This window comes from Phyllobates terribilis, unplaced genomic scaffold (genome assembly GCF_046119375.1).
Source record: "Phyllobates terribilis strain yellow unplaced genomic scaffold, ASM4611937v1 Scaffold_3__8_contigs__length_932513732, whole genome shotgun sequence".
In the NCBI taxonomy this organism is placed as follows: Eukaryota; Metazoa; Chordata; class Amphibia; order Anura; family Dendrobatidae; genus Phyllobates; species Phyllobates terribilis.
This window is the reverse complement of record NW_027362763.1, coordinates 403959229-403972061: the sequence shown is the minus strand read 5'-3', so window position 1 is coordinate 403972061 and position 12833 is coordinate 403959229. Positions and strand designations below refer to the sequence as shown.

The 12833-nt window shown below is 44.9% G+C and overlaps 1 protein-coding gene across 3 annotated transcripts in view; it reads left to right on the top strand.

Moving 5' to 3' along the window:
* COL12A1 (collagen type XII alpha 1 chain) overlaps positions 1 to 12833 on the top strand; it is a 175574-nt gene that overhangs the window by 149469 nt on the left and 13272 nt on the right. For all 3 annotated transcript variants that reach the window (XM_073675570.1, XM_073675573.1, XM_073675572.1), the window contains 5 exons: positions 6617 to 6703; positions 7124 to 7177; positions 9510 to 9605; positions 9888 to 9941; positions 10113 to 10166. In XM_073675570.1, coding sequence (XP_073531671.1) covers positions 6617 to 6703; positions 7124 to 7177; positions 9510 to 9605; positions 9888 to 9941; positions 10113 to 10166 — 345 coding nt within the window. The remainder of the gene's footprint in view (positions 1 to 6616; positions 6704 to 7123; positions 7178 to 9509; positions 9606 to 9887; positions 9942 to 10112; positions 10167 to 12833) is intronic.

Here is a 12833-nt window from a genome sequence, read left to right as displayed (position 1 = left end):
TAAGCGATTCAATGGAAGTCAACGGTGGCAAAAATGCCGCGCTTATGACGCGCCCCCTGGGCCAGTGTTGTTGGGGATACCCGGAGCCGGATCAGATGGGGGTTGTAGTCTCCGAGTGGCTGTGACCCGGTCCGTGCCCAGGGTGTCAAGCTCAGTGTGTGGCAGTCCTTACTGATGTTACTAAAGTTCTTTATGTCGACTACGCCACCCGTTGAATTGCGGTCACTACGGCCGCCGCTGCAGCAGGGTCCACTGAGGCTGATGGTGTTTATGCAGCCCAGGTAGAATAACCCCCAACGGGAGGGGTATAGCCTCAGGGGGTCAGGTGCAGAGGATGGTGGTTGTGGAGGTGCAGTGAGGATGGTAATGAGAGTCAGAGTCGGGCTGTGCAGTTCAGGGTTTGTTTACTTACTGCTGTTCTTGTACCGGTCACTCCGGCCTTGAGTGACCACCCGAGCCGCGCTGCGTCCACCAGGTCCTGGACTCGGCCAACCCCCAAGTAGTTCTGGAGCGTGGTTCTGAGCTCCCTTTCTGTCCTGTCCTCTTCTCTGGCCTTCCCCACCAGGGATCCACCTATGTCCGGCTCCCTCGGGCCTCTTGGTGGTAAACCCTTGTCTCTGGGTTCCCTGACCCTATTCGTGGTCTGCCTTCCGGGTGGATTTAGTGGGTGATCGTGGCAGATCAATCCTGCCCACGACCTCCGGTTCCTGGCTAAGGTGTGCTGTAGCCTCTGCCAGCTTGGGATCCGGTACCCTGTTGCCAACTCTTCACCCTCTGGTCTAATTTGGGCTCTTGGAGTTCCTTCTTTCTCCCCCTCTGGGTCTTTCAAACTCCTCTCTCACTCTTGGCCTTGGGGCTGCTCTGCTCCTCTGCTTTCCTCCACTGCTCTGCAAAAGACTGACAGACTGACCAGCCTTCTACAAAAGACTCCTCTGCAAAGACCCTGTCCTAAGATGGTGCCCACCTTATATACTCCCTCTATGTGTGAGCTCAGGTGACCAGCACCCAATGAGCTCCTAGCTTTACCCAGACTGCTCCCCCTATCTGCCCCTACACTACTGGGATGTTCCACCCCCCTCCCACTCCAGCCAGGAACAGACACTGTTGTACCTGCACATTTCTCTAGTGGGAGTACCATCGGTCTGTTCCTCGGAAATGGGATGTGTGTAGTGCATGCAGCTAACTGAGCTCAGTTCCACACTCCATCCTTACCCGGGAGTGGAATATCACACCTCTGGGTTGAGGTGCAATACCCCTGTAGCAGCCGAATCCTCAGGGTGCTACATTCCCCCCTGGTAAATCACAGCACGTCCTCGGGCTGTAAGATATAAACAAAAACATCCAAAACATACAATTTTTTTCATAAACATATAAAACATATAAAACATCATATACATCATCAGCAGCAATAAACTTTTCATATAAACATTCTTGTTTCTGGTTCCTCCGGTCACGGTGCAACTTGTGACCGGGTAAAGTGCGACAGTCTCTCTTGGAATAAAACAGTTTCCTATAAAACCGGTAGGGGGCGCTTTAGGAAGCGCAACTATATACAAGGGGATATGGCCGCTCTCAGTCCTCGGCCAGGTATTAGGGAGGATTGACCGCTCTCAGTCCTCGGTCAGTGGGAATAGGGACACACGGGGTTAACAGTTCAATTTGCTGGTCCCAACGGGGACTATATTTTAACTAGCAGCAGTAACAGTTCTTATACCCTGACGGGTAACTTTATACAGTCTCTTCACTACCGTACTCAACGACGGCGTCCTCCTGCTCTTTCTTTGTGGACAGTTTCAGTTTCAGACCCGCCCGGGTCCTCTTGCTCCTCCTCACACCGCAGCTCCTCCTCCGTCAGGCGATGCACATGGAGGGCGTAGGGTCCTTTGGCACACTTGTGCCGGGTGAAGGTGACCTCGTCCCCTAAATACAGGTCACGACCTCTGTGTCCCTCCGGTAGGTGGGACTCAACGTCTCTCCTGGTCACGAAGACGTCGCCTGGGGTGCGGTGATCCCTGATGAAACCCCACCCATGCTGCAGATTGAACTTTATCACAGTCCCGATGGTACGGGGACCATGCGCTGCACGGGGGTCTCTCCTGGTCCGGCTCTTCTGCTCCGCGCTCCTTATTTGGGCTTGTTGTTCCCGGACCCGCCTCTCTCTCCGCTCCCTCTCAAAGACCTCGAGCTGCTGGCGGCAGCACTCTGCACGCTCCGCTGCGGCTGCCCGAGTCTCCTGAGTGAACCCCATGAGGTCTTCTCCGGTGGGATCCCACTCAAACTGGGTCTCTTCTAGCGGGGGCGAGATCCTCTTCATGGGCTTTGGAGCCGGGATCAGGGGTTCGCACATGGCCCTTGCTTTTTGCAGCTCCAGCTGGATGTATTCCTGGGGCCATACGAAGGGCTGCCCATCCGGGCACGTATGCTGGGCAAATAGATTTTCACCCAGGTGCGGCACTTTAGGTGTTATGGGCGCCGTGGTGGTAGCGGCGCCCGGGTTAACCAGGCCTTGCGACCAGGCCTGGGGCACCTTGAAAGTAAAGGGCACCGTAAGAACGGCGGCGCCCTGTGTTACTTGGCCCTGTGACCAGGCCGGGGGCTCCGCGGAGGTAGGGGGCGCTGTTGGTATTGCGTCGCCCGGGGGTACTAGGCCTTGCGACCAGGCCGATGGTACTTCCTGCTTGGCCACGCTCGGGGTCGAGGCGTGTGACGTCACAGGGGTCGCGGCTTCCGTTTGAGGCCTAGTCTGCGGCGGTGACGTTGCAGCGACGGGCACGGCAGGGGGTACTTCGGGCTCTGCGACGGGGAGCTGGGGCAGGCACGCGGTTTCCCGGCTCGGGGTAGTGACGTCCCCTTTACCTGCCTCCATTCGTTCGGCTCCCTTCTCGGCGCCGTCTCCGGCCTTCAGTCCTCCTGCGCCATCCTCAGAGGCGGTCTGTCTCCTCGTCTCGGGTGGCGTGCTCCGCTGACGAGTCTCGGTCTGCTGGGCCATCTCTCGGCTCCACTCCGCCAACGTCTCTCGTTGCACCCGGGCCAACCTCTGTGCGAGGCCCTCCAGCGCAGTCTGTGCACACTCCCGATCTCGGGGGAGCTGTGTTAGGATCTCCAGCAGGCCTTCTGGAGTGGCGACCTGCAACAGGCTCCTGACCACTGGGTCGGTGCTGCCTGGAGTGGCGGCCCGCATCAGGCTCCTGACCACTGGGTCGGTGCTGCCTGGCTCTCCCTCCATCTCCGGGTGTGCTTTCTCTGGACTCTCTTCCAGACGTCTTGTCTCCGGGTGCGCTCTCTCCAGACTGCTCCAAGCTGCACCCATCTTCGTTCTCTTGTTCTGTCTCCGCCCACACTGAGGGTGGTCCCGGGGCAACTTCAGTTCCAGGGGCAGTTCTCTTACGCTGATGGACACTTCCAGCATCACAGTCTCTGTTGGTGGGCGCGGTTTCCGCTTTTGGCGCCATTCTTCGACCTGGCCCACGATGGGAGGTGGCCTCTTGCCACCCTCTGGCACGCCCATAATGGCGTCCGCTCTTCCAAGGCGGGAAATCTTTGGAAATGGCGGGAATCGTCTCCCAGTGGCGGGAAACTCCATGGATGGCGGGAAAAAGCTGCAAATGGCGGACAACCGGCGGGAAACGACCTGTGATGGGGTCCGTTGGCGGGGACCCTCCGGAACCGGCGGGAGACTTCTTTTTGAGGTAACGGTGAACTTTTCTTCAGGCACGCAGTACCCGGTTGTTGCGGGCACGTAATCCTGCCGACTACGCCAAAGTTGACGCGCCCCCTGGGCCAGTGTTGTTGGGGATACCCGGAGCCGGATCAGATGGGGGTTGTAGTCTCCGAGTGGCTGTGACCCGGTCCGTGCCCAGGGTGTCAAGCTCAGTGTGTGGCAGTCCTTACTGATGTTACTAAAGTTCTTTATGTCGACTACGCCACCCGTTGAATTGCGGTCACTACGGCCGCCGCTGCAGCAGGGTCCGCTGAGGCTGATGGTGTTTGTGCAGCCCAGGTAGAATAACCCCCAACGGGAGGGGTATAGGCTCAGGGGGTCAGGTGCAGAGGATGGTGGTTGTGGAGGTGCAGTGAGGATGGTAATGAGAGTCAGAGTCGGGCTGTGCAGTTCAGGGTTTGTTTACTTACTGCTGTTCTTGTACCGGTCACTCCGGCCTTGAGTGACCACCCGAGCCGCGCTGCGTCCACCAGGTCCTGGACTCGGCCAACCCCCAAGTAGTTCTGGAGCGTGGTTCTGAGCTCCCTTTCTGTCCTGTCCTCTTCTCTGGCCTTCCCCACCAGGGATCCACCTATGTCCGGCTCCCTCGGGCCTCTTGGTGGTAAACCCTTGTCTCTGGGTTCCCTGACCCTATTCGTGGTCTGCCTTCCGGGTGGATTTAGTGGGTGATCGTGGCAGATCAATCCTGCCCACGACCTCCGGTTCCTGGCTAAGGTGTGCTGTAGCCTCTGCCAGCTTGGGATCCGGTACCCTGTTGCCAACTCTTCACCCTCTGGTCTAATTTGGGCTCTTGGAGTTCCTTCTTTCTCCCCCTCTGGGTCTTTCAAACTCCTCTCTCACTCTTGGCCTTGGGGCTGCTCTGCTCCTCTGCTTTCCTCCACTGCTCTGCAAAAGACTGACAGACTGACCAGCCTTCTACAAAAGACTCCTCTGCAAAGACCCTGTCCTAAGATGGTGCCCACCTTATATACTCCCTCTATGTGTGAGCTCAGGTGACCAGCACCCAATGAGCTCCTAGCTTTACCCAGACTGCTCCCCCTATCTGCCCCTACACTACTGGGATGTTCCACCCCCCTCCCACTCCAGCCAGGAACAGACACTGTTGTACCTGCACATTTCTCTAGTGGGAGTACCATCGGTCTGTTTCTCGGAAATGGGATGTGTGTAGTGCATGCAGCTAACTGAGCTCAGTTCCACACTCCATCCTTACCCGGGAGTGGAATATCACACCTCTGGGTTGAGGTGCAATACCCCTGTAGCAGCCGAATCCTCAGGGTGCTACACTTACGTAAAGTAATTGGCAGTGCTGCGGATTTTTCGGCAATGATAATCCGCAGCGGAAATTTCCGCAGCATGTTGACAGCACATGCGGATTATCATTGGGGAACATTGCAGACCTTATACCAACCGATTTTTTAAGTGTTTCTGCGGTGGAGTTGCCGCTGCGGTAACGCTAAAAAAACGCATAGTGGCACACAGCCTTAAGGCTATGTGTCCATGATGCAGAAATGCTCCGGATTTTTCCTGAGCGTTTCTGCATCTCCCTGGCAGAAAAACGCTTGCGTATTTTACATGCTTTTTTTCAGCCAGGGACAAGCGTTTGTTACGCGTTTTGCACATGCGATTTCGCATGCGGGTTGTCAAGCGCTTTCCAAATGATTTTAGCATCACTTGGCAAAGTGCTGGACAACTTAGTCACACTATATAAATCCATGATTTTATATAGCGTGACCAAGTTAGTTAAAAAAAGAATAAAAATGGTAAAAAATAAAAAAAAACATTATACTCACCTTTTGATGGTCCCCGGCCTCCTTCTCCGGTCTCCCCGGTGGCTCGCGATGGTCTAAAAGGACCTTCCATGACGTCATTTAGTCATGTGACAGGTCACGCGACCGCCAACGTCAGCGGTCACGTGACCCGTCACATGACTAAATGACATCATGGAAGGTCCTTTTAGACCATCGCGAGCCGCCGGGGAGCCAGGACGCATCACTAAGGAGACCAGGGGCCATCAGAAGGTAAGTATAATGTTATTTTTTATTTTAAATTCTTTTTTTACAAGTACTATGGTACCTGGGTCTGGAGGAGAGTCTCCTCTTCTCCAGACCCGGGTACCATCTGCACATTGAATCGCTTAATATCCGCATGTGCACATGTTGTCATGCGGATATTAAGCAATTCAATGCAAGTCAATGGCGGCAAAAACGCCGCGCTTGCGCAAAATAGCTGATAGTGCAGTGGAAATTTCCGCAGCATGTGCACAGCACATGCAGATTATCATTGGGGAACATTGCAGTCCTTCTACCAAACGTTTTTTAAGCGTTTCTGCGGCGGAATTTCCGCTGCGGTAAAGCTTTAAAAACGCATAGTGGGCACACAGCCTAAAGAGGTTTTCCCCTTTCATCTGTTTGTAAAAAATCATAAAAGTTACAAAATCAACAGGTACTCACCCTCGTGGGGTTCAGCTCTATCTCTGCCACTGCTCCAGTGATTGTGTATAGGCTGCAGTGCTGACGTCATGTCAACAGCGCTGCAGCCTATTACTGAGATTAGCGGCTCTTCCCCATGTTTTTTTTTTATAAAAAGATAACAGGGGAAAACTGCTTTAATTTTCTAAAAGTGATAAGATATAATGAGATAAGTATATTATGACTATAAACAACCTGGCTGCTTATACATGTCTTTAGCTACTACATAAAATGCATCACCAGAAAATTATGGATTATAGTAGTACTTGGTTCTGGAGAGAAAAGCCTCAACTGAACTGATAAGAGGCTGAGGATTCTTGGTTAAGAACTTGGCATTTGATGAAAATAGCATGCACTTATATATATAGTGGTAACTACAATTTATATTCAATGCCTTTTCATCAAAGTGTCACTCAATGTTTTTCAGAGAGATGAAGCTAAGTGCCCAGCTCTGCCACATGCCTGTTCTTGTGCACAAGACAGTGTGGGAGCCCCAGGACCTGCTGGCCCATCTGTAAGCATGTATTAATATGTATTCTTTCCTCGACTCAAAAAGTCAAAGAACAAAAAAAAAGTTGTTTTCTCTTATTGATTTCTAAAGTTTCTTATTTTTCTGATGTTTCTCCAAGATCTGTGACAATTACTTTAAGCCCCTTCTGCATGTACTTGTCTATCTTCTTCTTACCATCTTTTTTGTTGAATACACATAAGGATTCTGTGCTCTAGATTCATTGGAGCTGTTTACTAAGATTGGCAGAAATAATGAAATGGGTATGTTCTTAAGAGAAGAATTTCTGGTGGCTTTTTGCCAAATATGATAAAGTAAAAGGAAAAATACATTTCTTAAACCTCTGAGTGCTCAAGGCTTTATATTAGAAGTAAAAAGATTTCTGTCTGATCTAACGGATTTACAAAACTACCATCTCATTTTTAGGGTATGCCTGGTAGCAAAGGTCCCAGAGGTGACAGAGGTGTAGATGGACCATCTGTAAGTAAATCTGATATTATATTGTGTATATTATGCATTGATTAGTAATTAGAATTGTATGATGTATATATGTTTATATTTTTTAAAGTGAAGCCTGGTTTTTCAATACTGGATAATAGTTAATAAATATTTTTTTATTAATTAGCTTTATATTATTCTTTATCACTGATGTAAAATATCTTCCCTCCAATTATTTGAAATGACCAACTGGCCTTCAGAATGTGAGCAGTAGCATAACTACTTATACAAGTAGTAGTCAGGAATGAATAGTAACATTGTGCGACAGATATGCTAGAAAAGGAATCCACATTGAAGTGTTTGATAGCAGTAAACTATTGCTAGGCTTTTCCCACTTGGAGGCATAAGTCAGCACCCTCAGGTCCTATAGAAGCTGCTCTCTGACCTCATAAAAACTAGGAACAGTATGGGAACACATAGACCTACAAGAGTGGTGCGATAATGTAAGTAAACAAACTGGTTCTAATTAGCGCCAAATTCCCAGAGTTAAAAAAACATGGAGTATGTTTTCTTTTTTTCTAAAATAAAAGAAAAATAAACTTTTTATTGAAACAACTGATGGGATTAACATATATCAGCTTTTGGTCAGATCAGTTCTGCTTTATATTTGACATCTGTGGGACTATTGTAGTTTTCTGATCATTTCTTATATTCATTCTTACATTTTAATAAATAACTGAAAATATAATGTTTGGAAAATTCCCATAACCCTAATAGTGGATTTTAATGGTCATTTGCAAAATTAAGGGTTTTTCCATTACCTGTAAACCCCCATCTGGCCACATCAGGAAAATTACTGACCTGCTTAAAAAGTCGAGATCTCCTGGGATATATAGTATTAACATACAAAACAGTAAAGATCTAGGATTTTTCATCTAATTGAGATGTTAACCAAAAAGCATCCTAGACCATTGTGGATAATAATTGTCAATATTAAAGAGAATCTGTTACTCGAATTAATGTGAATATATTAAATTCGAACCTCTCCTAACCTGTTCAGCTGCTGTGGCTTTCCATGAGGTCCTCTGGTATTTCCTTTTTCTAGCCTCTGGATCTCCTTGCGACCTTTGGTCTTTCCTTTTTCTAGCCTCTGCATCTCCTTACGACCTCTGGTCTTTTGTCTTCTCTTTGGGTTTTCCTGCACTGAATGAGCCTCAAATGTTCATGTGGGACATCAATGACATGTTTTGTGCTCAATGTCTTCATATGAGGCTTAGTCAGCACAGGAAGACCTTAAAAGAAGATAGAAAACCAAAGACCAGAAGGAGATCTGAGGTCAGTAAAAGAGAAGACGGGAGGACTTGGTGGAGAGCTGTGGTGGCAGGTTGGGCATGGCGCGGGTCTTGGACCAATGAATATAACGTTTTGTTATATTACATTTTTTTCCTGGCCTTCCCATTATATAACTTTGGAATTTGGAAAGACCTCAGAGCACAATAAACGTCTATTTAGGGCACTTTTGATTTGTGACAAACTGATTTGTTTCAAATTGAGTTTTTCGTCCAATTCTGACAAATCGAACCCAAATCAATTTTTTTTAAATTTGTTCATTTGTATATATGACAATTCCAGTTGTTATGTATTTATATCGTCCCAGGAAAAAAGAGAGTTTTGTATTTTTAAACTATTTTTATCTAACAACATCTGCCAAGACTAAAACAATTAGGAGAGATTTTGTCTGGTAAATATGGGACTTTAAGAGATCTAATTAGTTATGAGAATTAAAGGTACTTTTAAAAAACTTAGTACCCAATTCTTAAATATGGGGGTAGTTTTAAAAAAAAAAAGTAGAAAGGAAAGTAGGAAGCATTTTTTTCATAAATTAGCAACATCAGTCTCCTAAGGCAGTGATGGAACGAATACGATTGTATATGCCAGAGGCTCAAAATCTGGAGTATCTAGGTATATTTACAAAAGAAATAAAAGGAAATGGAAACTACTACTGGATTGGCAACATTCTATAATACATTCAATCCTTCATATTAAAAGTGACAGTGGTAGTGGACTTCATAGTGAAATGTATAAATATAGGTTGTGAATAATTAGACTAGAATTGAACTAGGTGGGTTACTCTATGAAATACATTCCATGCATACCAGAATTGTATATAAAATTAATTTTCAGCAAATCCAATATTTGGAGTAGAAGATACATGTTGAGGGCCTTCGATAAAGAGTTATTAATTTGCTGGCCAGAAGCAGACTCATCATTTAACAGACACTCATAAAGATTGGGACGGAATGGTAGGGGAGAGGAATTATTATGCTGATCTTAACACTTCTATGCACTTGTATTTTGTGAACCTACATTATAGGGCCCCACAGGACAACGAGGTGAACAAGGTCTACCTGGTCCACAGGGGCCTCCTGGACCACAAGGACCTCCTGGACTCTCCATTCCTGGAGAAACTGTAAGTTGGAAAAAATGGAATTTGTCAAAAATGTCATAAAATATATCACATTCTAAGTGTTCATGTAAAATATTTGGTGGTGATTCATAATTATGTATAAGCTGATAGAGATCTAGGTATAGCAGAATGATGTACAACATGCCTGAAATTACACTCACAATCATGTTAAGTATTTCATGTTGAAAGTGTTTTAAATATTTTGAGATTATATATTAAATGATGTGACATTATAAAGTCATACATAGGTTGCATGAATCATCAATATTTCACATATTTGTTTAGGGTCGTCAAGGATTCAAGGGTGATCAAGGTGACCCTGGATTGCCAGGAAGAATGGTAAATTGGTTGCTTAAGTTTCTATAAGTTTATATCTTTATTTGCTAAATTATTGTATATTTAAGAAGATACAAATTTTCATTTAACCTTTTTTAATAATATTGACATATGAGTTTTGAGTACTACTAATAAATGTGTCTTCACCATTGATTTTTTAAAATCTATTTTAAGGGATCTCCTGGTGTAACGGGACCACCTGGACCTATGGGACCACCAGGACCAAGGGTATGTTCCCACATTCAACTTTTTATTATTGTTGTATTGTCTAAAGGAATGTAAAGTTGGTCAACAATAGGCTTAAAAAGTATTCTTGATCATCAAAGATAATAAAGAAAAAGCAAAGCTAAACTTTTATAATAACTTTTGTAAGGATTTCGTATTCCGCTGTAGCTCAACTACTCATCTGTTGTAAGCAGCCCTATTTTTGATGGAGGAACTGTAATACATTTTCCTTATTCATTAATGTAGAAGTTATTTGTAGGGAGAGTTGAGCTTATCATAAACTTCATTTACTGTAAACTTTATAGATGAGAAAGTTGGATCAAAGGTCACCCTAGTGCAGAGGGTCAACTATGCTAACCACAAATTATTAATAATACCGCATACATTGTGAGAACTTAAGGCATCCACTAAACATGCAGTTCTAAAACATCTTGCAAATCATCTTGTATCTTTTAATGAGTCGCAGATCATAATTACTTGTAGAGCTAATCCTTACACATTATACAAATGACCTGCAAGCAGTTTGAGGCGGTGGTTGGAAAACATTCTGCTCGGCCAAACTGTCCTTCTTCTGTAATCCTTTCTTGTAATAAATTATCCAAACAGAAACTTTCCAAAATTTTCTTTTACTTCTTTCAATTGTTTAGTTCATCTTAATAACTAAGAATCAAATACTTTGCAGAATTGCTAAGCAAACACAGTGCAAACTCATGCAAATCTATATTTTTAGACTTGTGCTCTTCAGGCATCAAAAGAGAAGTCTGGGAGGGAAAATCTAGGATTGTGTCATTGCCAAACAAAACGAGGGATTATTTGGGTTAGCCAATATATTTAACACATTTGTTTCCTTTACATCTGGGCTGCAGGATTCCTGTGGAGTGACAAAGACTAATCTCGCCATGTGGACAGTAACATATTAAGACTAATGAACTATATTTTACATGTATTATAGATATTTAACATACGGTATGATATTTACATTATAGATTTTTTTTATTAATACTGGGTTAATCAGGCTGAAACACATAGAAGTAATTTATCAAAGATAGTTGATTAAAATTGGGGGCAATTGCTCACAAAAGCCAAGGAGGAATTAATTGTTATAGACAGCTACTCCATTGTTAATTTGCATTACTTTTATAAATCTCCCACATTATATCATTATGTTTTCATAGTGTCAGTCATTTTTATTCCTTACATTTTTATGTCAACTTGCTGCTGTTCATATAATTAAGAACTTATTTACAACTGACATATAATAAGGATCTGTATTGTGATGTCTACAGTCTGTTATGTTCTCCAAGTGCTTCTGATAGTATAAGACACTATGAGGGTTCTTCTCATGGTTACTATTTGAAACCATAATAATACATATTGTAACTTGTGCAAATCAATTCGCACAACCCTTCACATCAGCCACAAAAGTCTGGTGTAATAAAGATGAAAGGGTACCTCTTTCGTGAGTACCGCGACTTCTCTGATTTTGCACATCAGTGGTCCATAGCTGGTGCATGGGAGTGGGAGCAATACTTCTTACCTGCCTGCATCCGCGGCTCTTCTTTTGATTAGCCAGGCTGGTACAACATCATAGTTGCAGCTTTAAGCACAGCTGATGCCGCATTAGGCTTGCTGATCAAAAGAAAAGGTAAGACTAGGTTCTCCCTCTTATGTGCAGCAGTCACAGACCACTGTCGTGGCCAATAATATGGAATGTGCGAATAGTCTAATTGTGACATGTAGCAAGTTATGCAGACATTTTTGCCTAGACGTTTTTTCTTGAAGAGAACTAACTGTTTCCAAGTCCTGGCTATTGAAGGGAGGGGATACGAAAATAGCCAAGCGCATCCACGCTGTACTATTTGCATATATTCCATAGAAATGATTGGAGGTTATTGAAACAGCACAGCGAGCTACGGTGTTTTCATAGCTCCCAGGTTGTTTTTGTTACTCCCATTAATTTTGTTGCACGTACGCAAACTGCGTAGTGCAGCTGCGCTCAGTAGTTCTTCTAACATCACCTCTGATGGACACAACAGAAATATTTCCATCTTGGCTATAAAAGGCACAGATTTCAATAACACTTTATTGTAGACACTATATGGTGATAGAAAGGCACATAGGTACTGTTACATTGACCAACAGGAACTCCTACTGGGTCACAATTTATTTAAGGTTTAGTTTCAAGATCAATATTCCTTAAAAGTGCCATGTGTTACATGTGTAACAAAATGCATACATGTTTGTCATGTAGTTACATCAATGTCTATGGGTAGAGAAAGTGTTGTATCTTGGAGAATTGCTGAATAGTGAGCCACATGCAGACTCCTCTGGAGTGATGGGCCGTTTATTGTCTTATTTGAGGAGGGGATAGGGAATTATACAAAGCAAGTTTTGTTTGGATTGACACCAAAGGAGAAAGCTGGAAGCAGTGATGATATAACAGAGGAGAGGTAAACACTTGGTTGGGGTTTATTACACAAATCACACTATAAAGTTTTCTTGAATCCATATAAGATTCTAACATCAGTGATTCATTTTAAAAGTTCATCTGGAAAATGGAGATAAAAGACTGATCAAAATAACGTGTCAGAGATTGTTGGTATCTATTTGCTGAGTGTAAATATCACGTCAGTGTAATCATTATTACATGTTAGAGATTTAGATTATTTT